The sequence below is a fragment of the Aythya ferina genome (genome assembly GCF_964211825.1).
Source record: "Aythya ferina genome assembly, chromosome: 2".
NCBI lineage: Eukaryota > Metazoa > Chordata > Aves > Anseriformes > Anatidae > Aythya > Aythya ferina.
In genome coordinates, this window is record NC_140297.1 from 5,276,948 (window position 1) to 5,289,362 (window position 12,415).

General features: G+C 46.3%; 1 protein-coding gene across 2 annotated transcripts in view; it reads left to right on the forward strand.

Annotated features, from left to right (window-relative positions):
* VILL (villin like) overlaps nucleotides 1-12,415 on the forward strand; it is a 33,128-nt gene that overhangs the window by 4,294 nt on the left and 16,419 nt on the right. For both annotated transcript variants that reach the window (XM_084507695.1, XM_084507694.1), the window contains exons 2-6: nucleotides 6,346-6,427; nucleotides 7,892-7,966; nucleotides 9,580-9,776; nucleotides 11,576-11,684; nucleotides 11,975-12,085. In XM_084507695.1, the coding sequence (XP_084363821.1) occupies nucleotides 6,359-6,427; nucleotides 7,892-7,966; nucleotides 9,580-9,776; nucleotides 11,576-11,684; nucleotides 11,975-12,085 (561 nt within the window). In that variant the 5' untranslated portion in view covers nucleotides 6,346-6,358. The remainder of the gene's footprint in view (nucleotides 1-6,345; nucleotides 6,428-7,891; nucleotides 7,967-9,579; nucleotides 9,777-11,575; nucleotides 11,685-11,974; nucleotides 12,086-12,415) is intronic.

Genomic DNA, 12,415 nt, shown 5'->3' on the forward strand with positions numbered 1-12,415 from the left:
TTGTGCCACTGCTCTTGCTCACAGCCAGATCCTCAGGGAGAGGTGGGTTTGCACTGAACTACTTCAGTGCAGGTCGCTGGGACTGATCTCCTCGGCTGTGAGTGCAGCACAGGCTCTGCTGCTGCTTCAGAAAGCGTTGGGTCTAACAGAGCTGCCCTCTCCCCGGAGAGCTGCTGGTGAGCCTGCCGCTTCCACAGACAGCCTGGAGAAGAAGGACTTGATGGGACAGCACTCGGTCAAGAGCAGCAGGGGTAGGACACCAAGGCAAGCACCGCCAGCCTCTGTGTTTAGCCAATTTGCTCTCCTTTTTCATGTCAGCCTCTGCTGAGCATCTGTCTCTCTGCTCAGTATGATGAGCGTGGAAACTCCATCTGTGTGACCCGGGGGCTGTGGCTGGTGTACGGATTTCTATTGACTTATCACTACGTTGCTGTTATGTTGTAGAGAATTTTGCAGAGACAGTGCATCTTCTACCCTTCCCAGGGAAAATAGATGTTAATGTTTTAGCAGGAGGATTCTGAAATAGCAGCAGTTTGGGAAAATCTGCTCCCACGAATCAGTTTCCTAAGACCATCTGCTTGAAGATCAGGCTGCTGGAAAGCTACCAGCAGTCAGATGAATAGAGAGAACAAAGGAGGTCATAAAGGGAGGTGTGGAGAGATGAGCAAGGCTTTCTGGATGGAGCAATGTGTTGAGCTAGAATTTATGGCAGGTGGAAATGAGGCAGCTGCAGAGACTAGTCAAAGTCAGAGCAGATAAACCGTGGTTTGCTGGCCCTCCTAAGTCAGATGTCCTCCAAGGAATCTGAAGAGGCAGATGAGGTACAGATTGAGGGCTGCTGCAGCTGGGAAGGTGGTTATTGCCCAGTAAAACATGACTACTTCTCCTTCCTTTTAAGTAATCATAAGTTTGGAGAATTGGTGCAAAGCCCATCTGCCTGTGGCTTATGAGGGGCTGAAAGGTGAAGGCTCACAGGACCAGTGAGTTTCTGGGAAAGATTGTGCAAGCTACAAAGTAAGGCAGAAACATCAGAAATGGACAGGAGGTGAAAGCACAGGTTACAGAGAGAGATGCTGAGCCAAAGGTCTGCATCTTGGTAGTGCCCTGGGACAGTGTTTGGAGATTGTGTCTCTTGAACCCTGGAAATTTACACTGTGGCTGTGTCCTGGGGAGACTGGTCATCTTCTGTCAGCCAGAGAAAACTGCTTATTGCTCGTTCAGAACCTGAGAAGTGACTTGGTTAGGTGGATCCAGGTTTGTGCATCCTTTACAGAGAATATAAAGGGAATATAAACCTCCCCTGGGGAGGTTTCTTCTTAATCCTAGCTCATCGTGCCCAACACACCAGCCCCAGTTTGGATCCATCTTACTTCAGACTGAAAAAGCCCTCCGACCCGTTTTGTAATCTACCTGGATGTTTCCCTAGCAAGGATAGGGCATCTTTTGGGATCCATGGAGGTGGTTGGGTGAAGCCCTGAAGCATGAGGCTCATGCATGAAGGAGGGGCAGAACCTGCGGGGGCCTCCTGCTCTCAGGCTGTGAGGATCAGAGCCCAGAGAGCACACCCTGGCCATTTAGCCATCTCATTTCAAAGACATTAAGTAAAGCCGAGCCTGCCAGCTTCCCTAATAAGCTGTTCCAATGTTTAATTGCCCACCGTGATCAGAAATAGCATCTTATTTCAAGGCTTCTTTTACGTAATTTTAGCTGCCAGGCAACAGCTCTTTCCAAGAGGGCTGAAGTGCTCTCTGTGGTCAGCGTCTGTGCAGAGCCCTCTCCTTGGCATGTTGGCCACACCGAGCTCCTGAACCTGGACCTCAAGGGGTCTAGAGGAGGAGGGTGCTCTGGGATGTGTTTTTTTTTCTTCTTTTGCCACCCCCTAAAGCACATATCCCATCCTCTGCCTCATCACCACGTCCAGTATGGGTGATGAGATTCAGCCCCTCTGACTGCAGCCCTCCTGTGTTTATGTGAGAGGATCAGAGCTGTCACCAGCACACCCATGTACCTGGGGATATTATACCTTGTGGGCGCTCTCACATGAATTTTGCCTTCCTGCTGAAAAATTGGAGGAGGATATTACACGAGTGCCTATCTGATGGCATCAAAGAGAAGACAAGCCCCATGGCCGAGCCTCCCACCAGTCATTTCCATGTGAGATGGAAAGCCACTTTTTCTCCTCCTGCAACAGGAAAATAGGTAGTTCAACAACGAATTTCATTCCTTGGGGCAAAACAAGACCAAACTCCTGCCCTCTGTGCAAACAAAAATTGGCACCTCCTTCAGCCCAGACACCCAGCTATAGTGCAGACAACGTAAGCAATTGGACAGCCCTGCTTTACCTCATCTAATGCCAGCCCAAGTATTCCCAATAATTAGGCCTTTCAGCCTGGAAGGGCTGGAGCCACAGCTGCTTCCTATTTTCCCGAAGCTGTACAGAGCATTAGTCATCTCACTGGGGTTTTTTTATTGCCGTGACTGCAGCCGAGTAAGCGCACCGCCAAAATCCAGACAAGCCAAATCAGGATTAATTCGGAACGTACTCCGGGAGCTTGAAATCATCTCCTATCCCCCTTCTGAGCCCCTGTTCTCCCTCCCCACCCAAACAGCTCCAGTCTGCCTGAAGAAATGTCCTCCTCCAAGTCTGTTTTCTCCATACGTACCAGGCTGTCCAAATGAAGCAGTGATTGCTGGCACTTCTACCCCAATTGTTATTTATTAACCAATCTTGGGAATGACCTTGACTCTTAATTAGTCATCTAGTCCTTCTTGAAGGCAAAGCTCTTCCCCCTGGTTATAGAGGGGATGGGGATCAGTTACCAAGCAGAAGCATTGCTCTGATCTTGGCAGGATGTGAAGAAGAGCACGTATGAAGGAGACCCATCTACCCTCACCCACCAGCTTTGTAACTTAGCATGCCAGCTCCGTTTGGTCTCCGGGTCCCCTGCCCTCACCAAGCAGAAGCATTTGCTCTTTCCAGTTTCATTTATAACGTCTTAACCAAGCAGCAATGACCCAGCAAAGCAGCTCTGAGCCAGCATTTGTCTTTGCCATGCAGTGATCTCTGCTCTTTCCTCTCAGCCTGCACTGAAGGTGTGAGCTTGTCTCCATTTTCTGAGGCTGCAAGAATCTCTGGAAATGGTGAAAATAGGGTAGCTGGCCCTGGAGTTGGAAATTGGATAGCTGCATGCTACTAATCCACGTCACATCCACATCACAGAGCTACAGCTGCTTTAGTGCCTCTCTTCCCCCTTAACAGGTAAATCTGTGTCTGTGCAGGAAGAAGCAAATAGCTTCCATAACCAGATTTTTTCAGTGAATTCCTGCCCCAGAGGCAGTTCACTCCACACTTCACCTAGTGCTGGGCAGAACCATTTTGGCTGAGAGAGGAACTGACCTGGACATCACTGTTCAAACCCCATGGTGAGCCCAAGCCTTGTAAAGTTTCTTTTTAAATTAGAAAAGTTTCTGTCCTTCCTGCTTTCAGCGCAGATGAGAAGTCTTTACTCCATTAATACTGGATCTTATGTCTGGGCAGGAGTTGAATTATGGGACCATCTGATTAAAAACCCGCATTAAATCTTTATTGAGATGAGCTGTCTGATTATAGAAGTCATATTCCTATTATTTCTAACTTGGCCACCAGCCAGAAGAAGCTGGAAAGTCCAAAGACACAGCTGACCTTGTCTGCTTCACACTTCAACCATTAAATGACTCAGGAGGAGGGGAGGGACAGCATTTCCCAGAAAAACGAGACCAAAGTTAACATGCAGGTGCCTGAAAAAGGAGCCCCAGGAGCGGAGGAGATTGAAGAACCCCATTTTGAGTCAAAGATGTTCTGATGGGCATCAATAAGGCATTTCTGGCTTTAGGAGGGTTTTGTCCAGAGTGGTTTTCTGAGCTCAGGATCCTTTGGGTTAACTTTTCTGATGGGAGAGGATGGGATGCTGGGAGAAGCGGGGCGCCAGCTGTGTTCCACAGCCGGCCAGCTGCTGTTTTCCTGTTGTTAGGAGGCGAGCAGGACGCCTGCTGCCTTCCACAGGGAGCAGCATCAGATTTACTAAAAGATTTCAGCCCCTGAATGCTCCCTGACATACAAACCTCTGCACTGGCTTTGCTTCCAATTGTTTTGGTGCTAGACTGGACGGAAAAAACATAAACAAATGGAAAAGATAGCTAAAGGAAGGCGGCTTGTTTTTTCTTCTTCACTTGTTTTTTTCTTTGATAGGAGCTTTTTGAATGCTATTCTGAAATGAAAGGATGGTCTTTTGGTTAAAGAGCTGATCTGGGACCTTGCTTCTGGCCTTAGCTCCTGGCAGCCACAGACTCCACAGTAGGTGAGTCAGGACTGCATTCCCAAAAGTGTCTAGCTCCAACTTAGACAGTGAAATATCTTCCCGGATCTGGCTTTCAATATATGTGGGTCTCAATTACCTTTCTGGGAATCCAGATGAAAAATATCTTTATTCTTCTTGCTGTTTGTGCTCTTGCCTGGAAGCTATTTGGAGGGAGCTGAAAGGGAGCTGAAGGTTGCTGAATGCGCTTCTGATAGATGTATGAGGCCACGGGGACTAAACCTTCTACAGTCCTTCAGATACATCCATGTCCAAGGAGTGAGTGTTGCTGACTCCTGCTCGGTTAGCAGAGAGGTGCTGGGGCTATGTTCGCACCTCTCTGCGAGGTAGCTGCTTCCCTCCACTGACTGGGCATGAAGTCAGGCTCTGGGCTGTGGTAAATATGGAGGGACCAACCTTAAAACAGCAATTTTTGTCCTCTTAATTAAGCGAAAACTCTTCAGGAGGAGGATCATGGCTTCTGATGACTTACTGGTGACAAGTGCAGGGTATCTCCCCGTGCTTTTGTAACGCAGGCAATAAACACACCTTCTGGCATGAGCTCACCCATCTTTGTTCTTTTGTTCCTCGGAAGAAGCTTCTTCTGTGGCTTTGTGTGGTGGCTTCTTTTGTTTTTCACCTTATTGTGGCTCAGGTATTGTGCCAGGTTCACGCAGAAATGTCACCGTTCCTTCTTGTAGGCACTTTCCTGTGAAGGAACAGAGGAGCACAGGGGAGGCCGCGGCCTACGGCCAGCGCTGCCATGTCACCCAGAGGCGGAAAAGAAAATGCAGTCAATCAAGTTGTTGGTGGTGTTTTTTTTTTTTAACACAGTACAATAGTTCAGTCTGTCATGAGCAAATGCAAATCAGGGGAGGGCACTTGTAAAGCAAATGAATGCAAAACGCAGAAATCAGTGAGCCGTGCTTTCTCTCGAAGCTGGGTTTGTGAGCAGGACTGACTCAAACGGGATGGGCTGATGTGGGTGCTGCCCCGCCACAATCACAGCCTGTCCTGTGGTCACTGCAGCTGAGATAAATGGATATGGAGGCACCTGCTGTGCCCCACAGGCTAGCCAGCACTGCTAGGACATAACCCAGTGCTTTCATGTACACTGCTTGCGATCTGCTTCAGGAGGCTGCCCTGTAAATGCTTGGGTTCAGAAGTTCCTTCTTGAACAAAAACGTCGGCCATCCAGGCACAGGGAGCAGGGAACATAGCTAAGGGGTATCCTTCTTTCTTTTCACAGTGGGCAGATAGGATAGAGGACGGATGGACCTTCACCCATCAGAATGGCATTCAGAGATACTCAAACCATCTCAAATGTCCCCAGATACCTTTGTGTGGGTAGCTGAACCCCACAACTTCGCCCTGCAGGTATCAGAGCCTAGGGAGCCACTTGGCTATGCATAATGTAGATGTTTGGGTCATCAGCTGACTCACTCCCTATGCTCTGCTGACTGCACTGGCTCACTTGGGCCCTAATGGAGATGAAAGCCTGGTGCCCTACCTTGAGATACCTTGCAGGTAGCTTAATTTAGACCTGCATCTCCTCCTGAAGTGGAAGGACTTAGTTCCATAGACCACCAGTGACACAGGGTAACTGACCTACTACCCCTTGCGCCACAGTGTGAGCAGAGCAGTACTGATGTCAGGTTCAACACCTTGCTGAATCCTTTCCACCTATGCGAACAGGGGAAAAGCAATCCCATACCAATCAACAGTATCCTACCCAGGCTTTGGTGGGCAGTGTTCCTGTGCTTTGTTGGAGTCATATGAGCATGTACACACTGGGAATGGGACTTCATCCCACCTAATTGTTGATAATTATATCTGTGTTGGGCTGTACTCTCTTCATAGTCAGCAGAGGGTGAGGGACAGAGACATTTCAAGCTAGGATTATCTCTACTAAACCTCCACTGACTGTAAGAGAAAGCCATCTGACTAACGCACTTACTGTCGTATCCAATACTGTAATTATTTTGGTTTTTCTTCTTCTTTTCCCTTTTAGCTCAGAGCACAGGATGGCAGACAGTGACACAAATCTTCCACCTATTGAGAGAAGGCTGGGACTGCAGATATGGGGCATAGAGGTACGACAACACGGCAATGATGTCATATATCTTGTGTGTGTTTCAAGGAAAATATTCTTGAAGTAATCTGTGTAGGAAAAGAGGGTCTTATAGATAAGATACAGCAGTGGGAAACAGGAAACCCAGCTTCTCCCTATGCCACTTTCAGCATGTTGTTGCTTGGTGCTTTGCTGTTCCTCCTCTGTAAAGCAAGGGTAGCATTGACTAAAGAAACATGAATTTGGTGGGACTGACAGTGTTCCTCCAGCACTAGAGTCTTTCTTAGTCCTTTTGGGGAACAAATGCAAGGCTGTTTTAGCACACTAGAAATGAATTACTTGTTTCACCAGGAAGAGGGATTATGCATGAGTAGCTTTAGTTTATACCAGCATTGTGGCAGCTGCCATGGTGAAGGCACACATTTTTGCAGTGAAGAAATCCCATGGAGTCTGTTTCCATCTTATCCTTAGCTTTCCCACTATGACTGATGGGATACTACAGCCTGCAAAGTCACCTTCTGCTTGGGGTGGTCTTTGCTTGTAGTTTGGAGCCAGGCTGTGCTCAGTTTTGCTTTGTTCTTATTCAGTTCACCAAGGATGTTCCCCTGCAACAAGATGGGGGCATAAAATGAGGTGCATAGACAGCCTAAGGGAGAAGAGGAAAGGGTCTCCAAGAGGTGTTGGTCCTCTGCAAATCCCAGCCAAGGTCCCAATGCCACAGGGTCTTTGCCTTTCCATTTCTCTGCAAAGCATTGTACCAAGCTGTTTGCTAGAGGATCTGTAATTAGAGACATATCAGTTCACGAGGGTCAGGTTGGTATGCAGGGAAACAAGTCAGGCCACCAAAAAAATGCACGTCTCTAATTCCAGGGAACCACAGAGTCAGTTCCAGCCCAGGAGCTTGGTGTATACTGGTGGGTGGCACACCCAGCCACCTACGCTGGACAGGCATAGCTGGTCAATTGTGCACTTGTACCAGAAGCAACGTGTTATTAAGGGTCTGGAGGGTTGAAAGACACATCAGTGTCTATCTTTTATCACCACTGCTAGTTGCTCTGAATCCCAAACAAAGTGGTTATCCTAACAAAGCTCTGAAAATTATCCTTGAGTTTTATAGGTACTGATTATAAGCCATGCCCCAGAACTAAATGTAGGATGAGGTGTGTGCAATCACCTGGGAAGTTCCCCACAAATGCAAGCCCTGAAGCACTTCAGCATGACCTCTAGGCCTTCTTGCCTTAGGCCTACAGGATTGCAAAGGGGAAAGGAGAGGTAAAATATATAAATACTTGTCAATCTAGGCAAGCAGCATTTTCATTTACTCCTTCTTACCCCTCAGTATGTTTGGAATTTCCCCCAGAATTGGCTTTTCCCAGCCCACAGGCACAGCTCTGATTCTTCCTTTTCCAAACCCTTATTGTCACCTTGGTGTTTCATGCGCCCCACGCTAGTTCTATCAATGACCCACATTCTCATTATTTTACAGAATATGAAGATGGTTCCTGTACCTGAAAAAGCTTATGGGACTTTTTTTGAAGGGGACTGTTACATAATTCTGCACGTAAGTAAGGCAGAGATTAATCTCTTTGGTAGGCAACAGGTTCAACGTTGTTTCTTTGGTTCCAGCTGATGCTGGACAGTAGAGAGGCTCTGCAGCCCTTCTCCCTCTCCCCCTTAAGAGACCTCCCAGATTAGATCCAGACCTGCTTTCAACCAGTTGTACCCAAGCTAGCCAGAAGCACAAGGAACTTCTGAGAATTAACCCTACTGTTGGGTTGTGCAAGGTGCCTGGAGCTCTGCAGGAGGACAATGTGCTGCACTGTGCTCCCAGACTTCCTTCCAAATCTCTTCAACTGTGAAGAGCAATCCAGGCCCCATTGCATCAAACAACATCCACATGGTGGAAACTCGAATTTTCCACTTCCTGGGCCTGAGTGTGCCTTCATCAGTCGAGAGACAGAAAAGCCTCCACTATTCCACGTTAACCAAATGCATACTCACTATACTTCTGGCTGGGAAAGCAGGCTGTGATAACAATCCACAATGAGTCACCTGCACTAATTCACCATGCACATGCTTTTATGGTACCTTTTGAGTGCTTTGGGGAATGGATTTGGTAGCAGCCACCCAAAGACATGCTTAGACCATCCTTGCAAGGGGCTGACTATAATCACTATAGATTTTGATGCTCACAGTCTCAGCTTTTGTTGCAATAGCTTCCCCAGGTAGAAAAGCCCTTAATCAATCCACAACTCCCCTTCCCACCTGCAGATAAGAGGGTAAAACTATTCATCTTTGCGTTCTGCATCTTGACTGGATGCTCTCCAAACAAAAATTGTCTTCAGGACAATGGGACTTTGATCATCTTCAATAGCAGTGTATTAAACTGAGTGATTTTGCCACAAATTAATCAGCTGTGCCTAGAGGAACTGAATTGTATTTTATTCAAGTTCTTCTAGTGTTTTACACCGCAGTATCACTGCACAAAGCAAATAAACAGAACTTAGTGTCAAATCGAGTTTATAAAATGAGCTTTTATTATCTTTCCCAGGCATGGATGATAGGATTTAACACAGTAGGTGCTGAAAAATAACTGGCACAAGTCACATAACAGTAAGCACACCTGTTCTCAGATCGCTTGTCTTTTCTTTCTAGGCTATTGGGTTTTTCTGTAATAAGATGAATCACAGCATGCACACACAGGCTCAGCTTCCTTTGGAGTTATGTCTCTTTTGCAAGTCAGCAGGAATTCACAGGCAGTTGGTGCTACTATATAGTGCAATATGAGAAAGAGAAAGGGGGAGAAAGGATAGTATCTCCAGGCAAATAAATAGCAGTGCATATTACTCTTTTTTTTTTTTTAATGATTTATGAGAAAAATGTCCTTTAAGTTTTAATATCAAACTCTACAAAAGTAGGACAGGTCAAACACACACAGTTCTGGACTTTCACAGGTGCTCAGTTTTCTTTGATAGCAAGAGTCATAAAAATATATATGACAGCAACCTGCTTCAGTAAAATATATACATAAGCCCCATTCTCCTGAATTAAGTCCCTGGCTCCAGGCTGAGCTCCTGTGGAACATCGTAGGGCTCCATCCCATCTCCCCTTGCCCAGCAACATTATTTGCTCCAGATATCTGGACTTTGCCCTCATCTTTCTCGCCTCTTCCAGAGCAAAAGAACATCTCGTGGCACGGCTGTGGATTTGCATTATTGGATTGGCAAGGATTCATCTCAGGATGAGCAAGGTGCCGCGGCCATGTACGTCACCCAGCTGGACACTGCGCTCAGGGGAAACCCCGTGCAGCACCGGGAGGTGCAGGGACATGAGTCTGAGACCTTCCAAAGCTATTTCCGCAATGGCATTATGTGAGTAGCATGAAAGGCTTTGCAGCATCATCATGGTCCCTGGGGCTTTCTCTGCTTCCCTCTGTCTCAGAGGCATCAACGTTTCAAAAATGGAGCACTGGGGTTGTTCAAAATGCAGAGAGAAAACTTCCCATTTTGAAAAAATTAATTGTAAGCATTGGGACTGGGCCCATGTCATTCTGATCTACTGACTCTTTTCCCAGATATTTGCTGTAAAAGGTTTTTAACCTCCCTTTTGTTCACTGTAAGGTCTTCCTTCCTCTCCTCCACACACTTTAGATTAATATGCCCATCCACAGCACTCTAAACTAATAGCCACCTTGAGGAGAAGTGTTGATTTGGCTCATGCTGGGAGTAATTTTCCTGCAGAGGAAGCAAAGATTGACTCTCTGAACTAAGCCGTCTAAAAGATAGTATTGAGTCCAACCCTGTGGTGTTGAGTCCAAACCTGTGGTCATGACTCCCTCTGGGGTCTTTGGAAGGTGACTCCGAAAGATGTCCTCCAGGAGGACCTTTGCTGGCAGTAAGTGGCCAGTGAAGAAGTTCCTTGCTTTTAAACAGCTGAAGAAAACCCAGATGAAAGCCCATCTTCAGACTCTATCCTGTATTGCATTTCATATCTTGTTATTGTACCTCTCTGCGTCCTCTCATGAGCTTCTTCAGGACTTTTCTGAGACAGAAGAGTGCTTTTATGCTCATTTTAAAGATGAGTAAAGGGCAATGAAGGACTGAAATTCAGACCTTCAAAAGCATTTGGGTATAGAAGTCTATTTGGAAACCTATCTGGCCCTGAAATCAGTATGAGTTAGACTTCATCTTGGCCTAAACCACACACATAAGGTCAAGCAGGAAGTCTGAGTCAGAATGAGAAATTAAAACAGGCTCTTTCCACACCTTGGCAGGTAGAATAATCAGCAGAGAATCCTTCTGTGGATTTGTAGAACTGTGCCAAACAAGTCTAAAGCACTGTGAATCACTCACAAGCCTGACCACATTTGCCAGTCTTTTCCAAGCTATAATAAAGCATACTTATTTTCCACATAGCAAAACTATAAAACTCTCAACAATCACCTCTCTTTCCCACAAATGGCAATTAGATAGCTTCAACTGTTACTTTAAGGCCTGAAGTACGAACATTGGGTTAGATTTTTAGAATGGACTAGGATATGTGGAAAGGGGTTAGACTTGTCCAAAAAAAACTGTTAAAATTTTCCGGGACTTCTCTTGGGGGACTGTGTGCTCTCATGATGGGATTGTGTCCTCCTTGCAAAGTTACAAAGGGAGGGAGGCATGGCATCATGTAGTGAGGCAATTACAATGCTAACAGCAGCTATTGCAAAGTGTGTGTTCAAGGATGGAAGGACAACAAAATTGGTAGATTAAATCTGAGAGAAAGATGGTGTCCTGTATCCCTTTACAACAGCATTTTGTTCTGCTTATGGCAACAACTTTCCATCTGAGCTGCTTTAAACAGAACACCTATTTTGAATAAAAATAAATTTTAGCAAAAAATATATTGTCTGCAAAACATGGCTCATTTTTTATTTGACCGTTTATGGATGCACAACAGCAACACCCACACCAGGTGGATGGTCACTGTGAGGAGCTGTTGTCTGACCAGGGACAATGAACAGTAGCGTGAGGCAACACGGCACCATTTGACACTCCTTTTTTAGGACTTTGAGATATTAGCTCTATATTTTTTTTACTTGTCAAGAAAAGCTTGAGATGTTCTCAGAGGATAGAGGGGACTTTATTTTCTAACCAACTCTAACTCTTTATTCCTTGTTGCACAACAGCTACAAGAAGGGAGGAGTGGCTTCAGGATTTAAGCATGTGGAGACCAATATGTACAACATCAAACGTCTTCTTCATGTCAAGGGGAAGAAGCATGTGACAGCCACGGAAGTAAGCACGGGAGCTCCTCTCCTTATGGATCATTTCTCCTTGCCTCCCCTCCTACACCCATATTCTATCAGGTCTGCCTGCTCGAAAGCTCTTTTCTGGTCAAGCATTTTCACTGGGGTTTGGTATCATCCCAAGAAAAGACGTTTGGCTCAGTGCTAGAAAAATGAGCCTGTCGTTGCAGACCAGTTTTTACGTCCCCAGGGCAGTTTCTCCATGCCTGTGACTTGTCTCCTGCAGCTCTCATTGTCCCCTCTATTCACCGAGCCTTCTCATTTCCTCACAACAAACAGGTAGCACTTTCCTGGGACAGTTTCAATAAGGGTGACGTGTTCTTACTCGACCTTGGGAAAGTGCTGATCCAGTGGAATGGACCCAACTGCAACATTGCTGAGAAATCCAGGGTGAGTACAGGCAAAAGCCCTGTGGTTTGTTGGAGGTATTTTTTTGATCACAGGGTGGGAAAGAAAAAAAAAAAGAGAGAGAGAGACACATACAGTGCTCGGTGTTTGTGAAGACAGAAACAGTGCTCAGTGTTTGCACAGTGAGAATCTAATTAAAACCAGGAACACAGAGCTGAACAGAGAAAATCCTGGTAAATCTTCTACTTCCTCATCCACTGATATCCACTGTTCCAGAAAGGCATCCAGCTCCCTCTGGGGAGGTCCATCCAGCCCTCTGTGCACTGTAGTTTGTGTGACATGGGAATAAAAAGTCAGTAGCACCAGTAGATT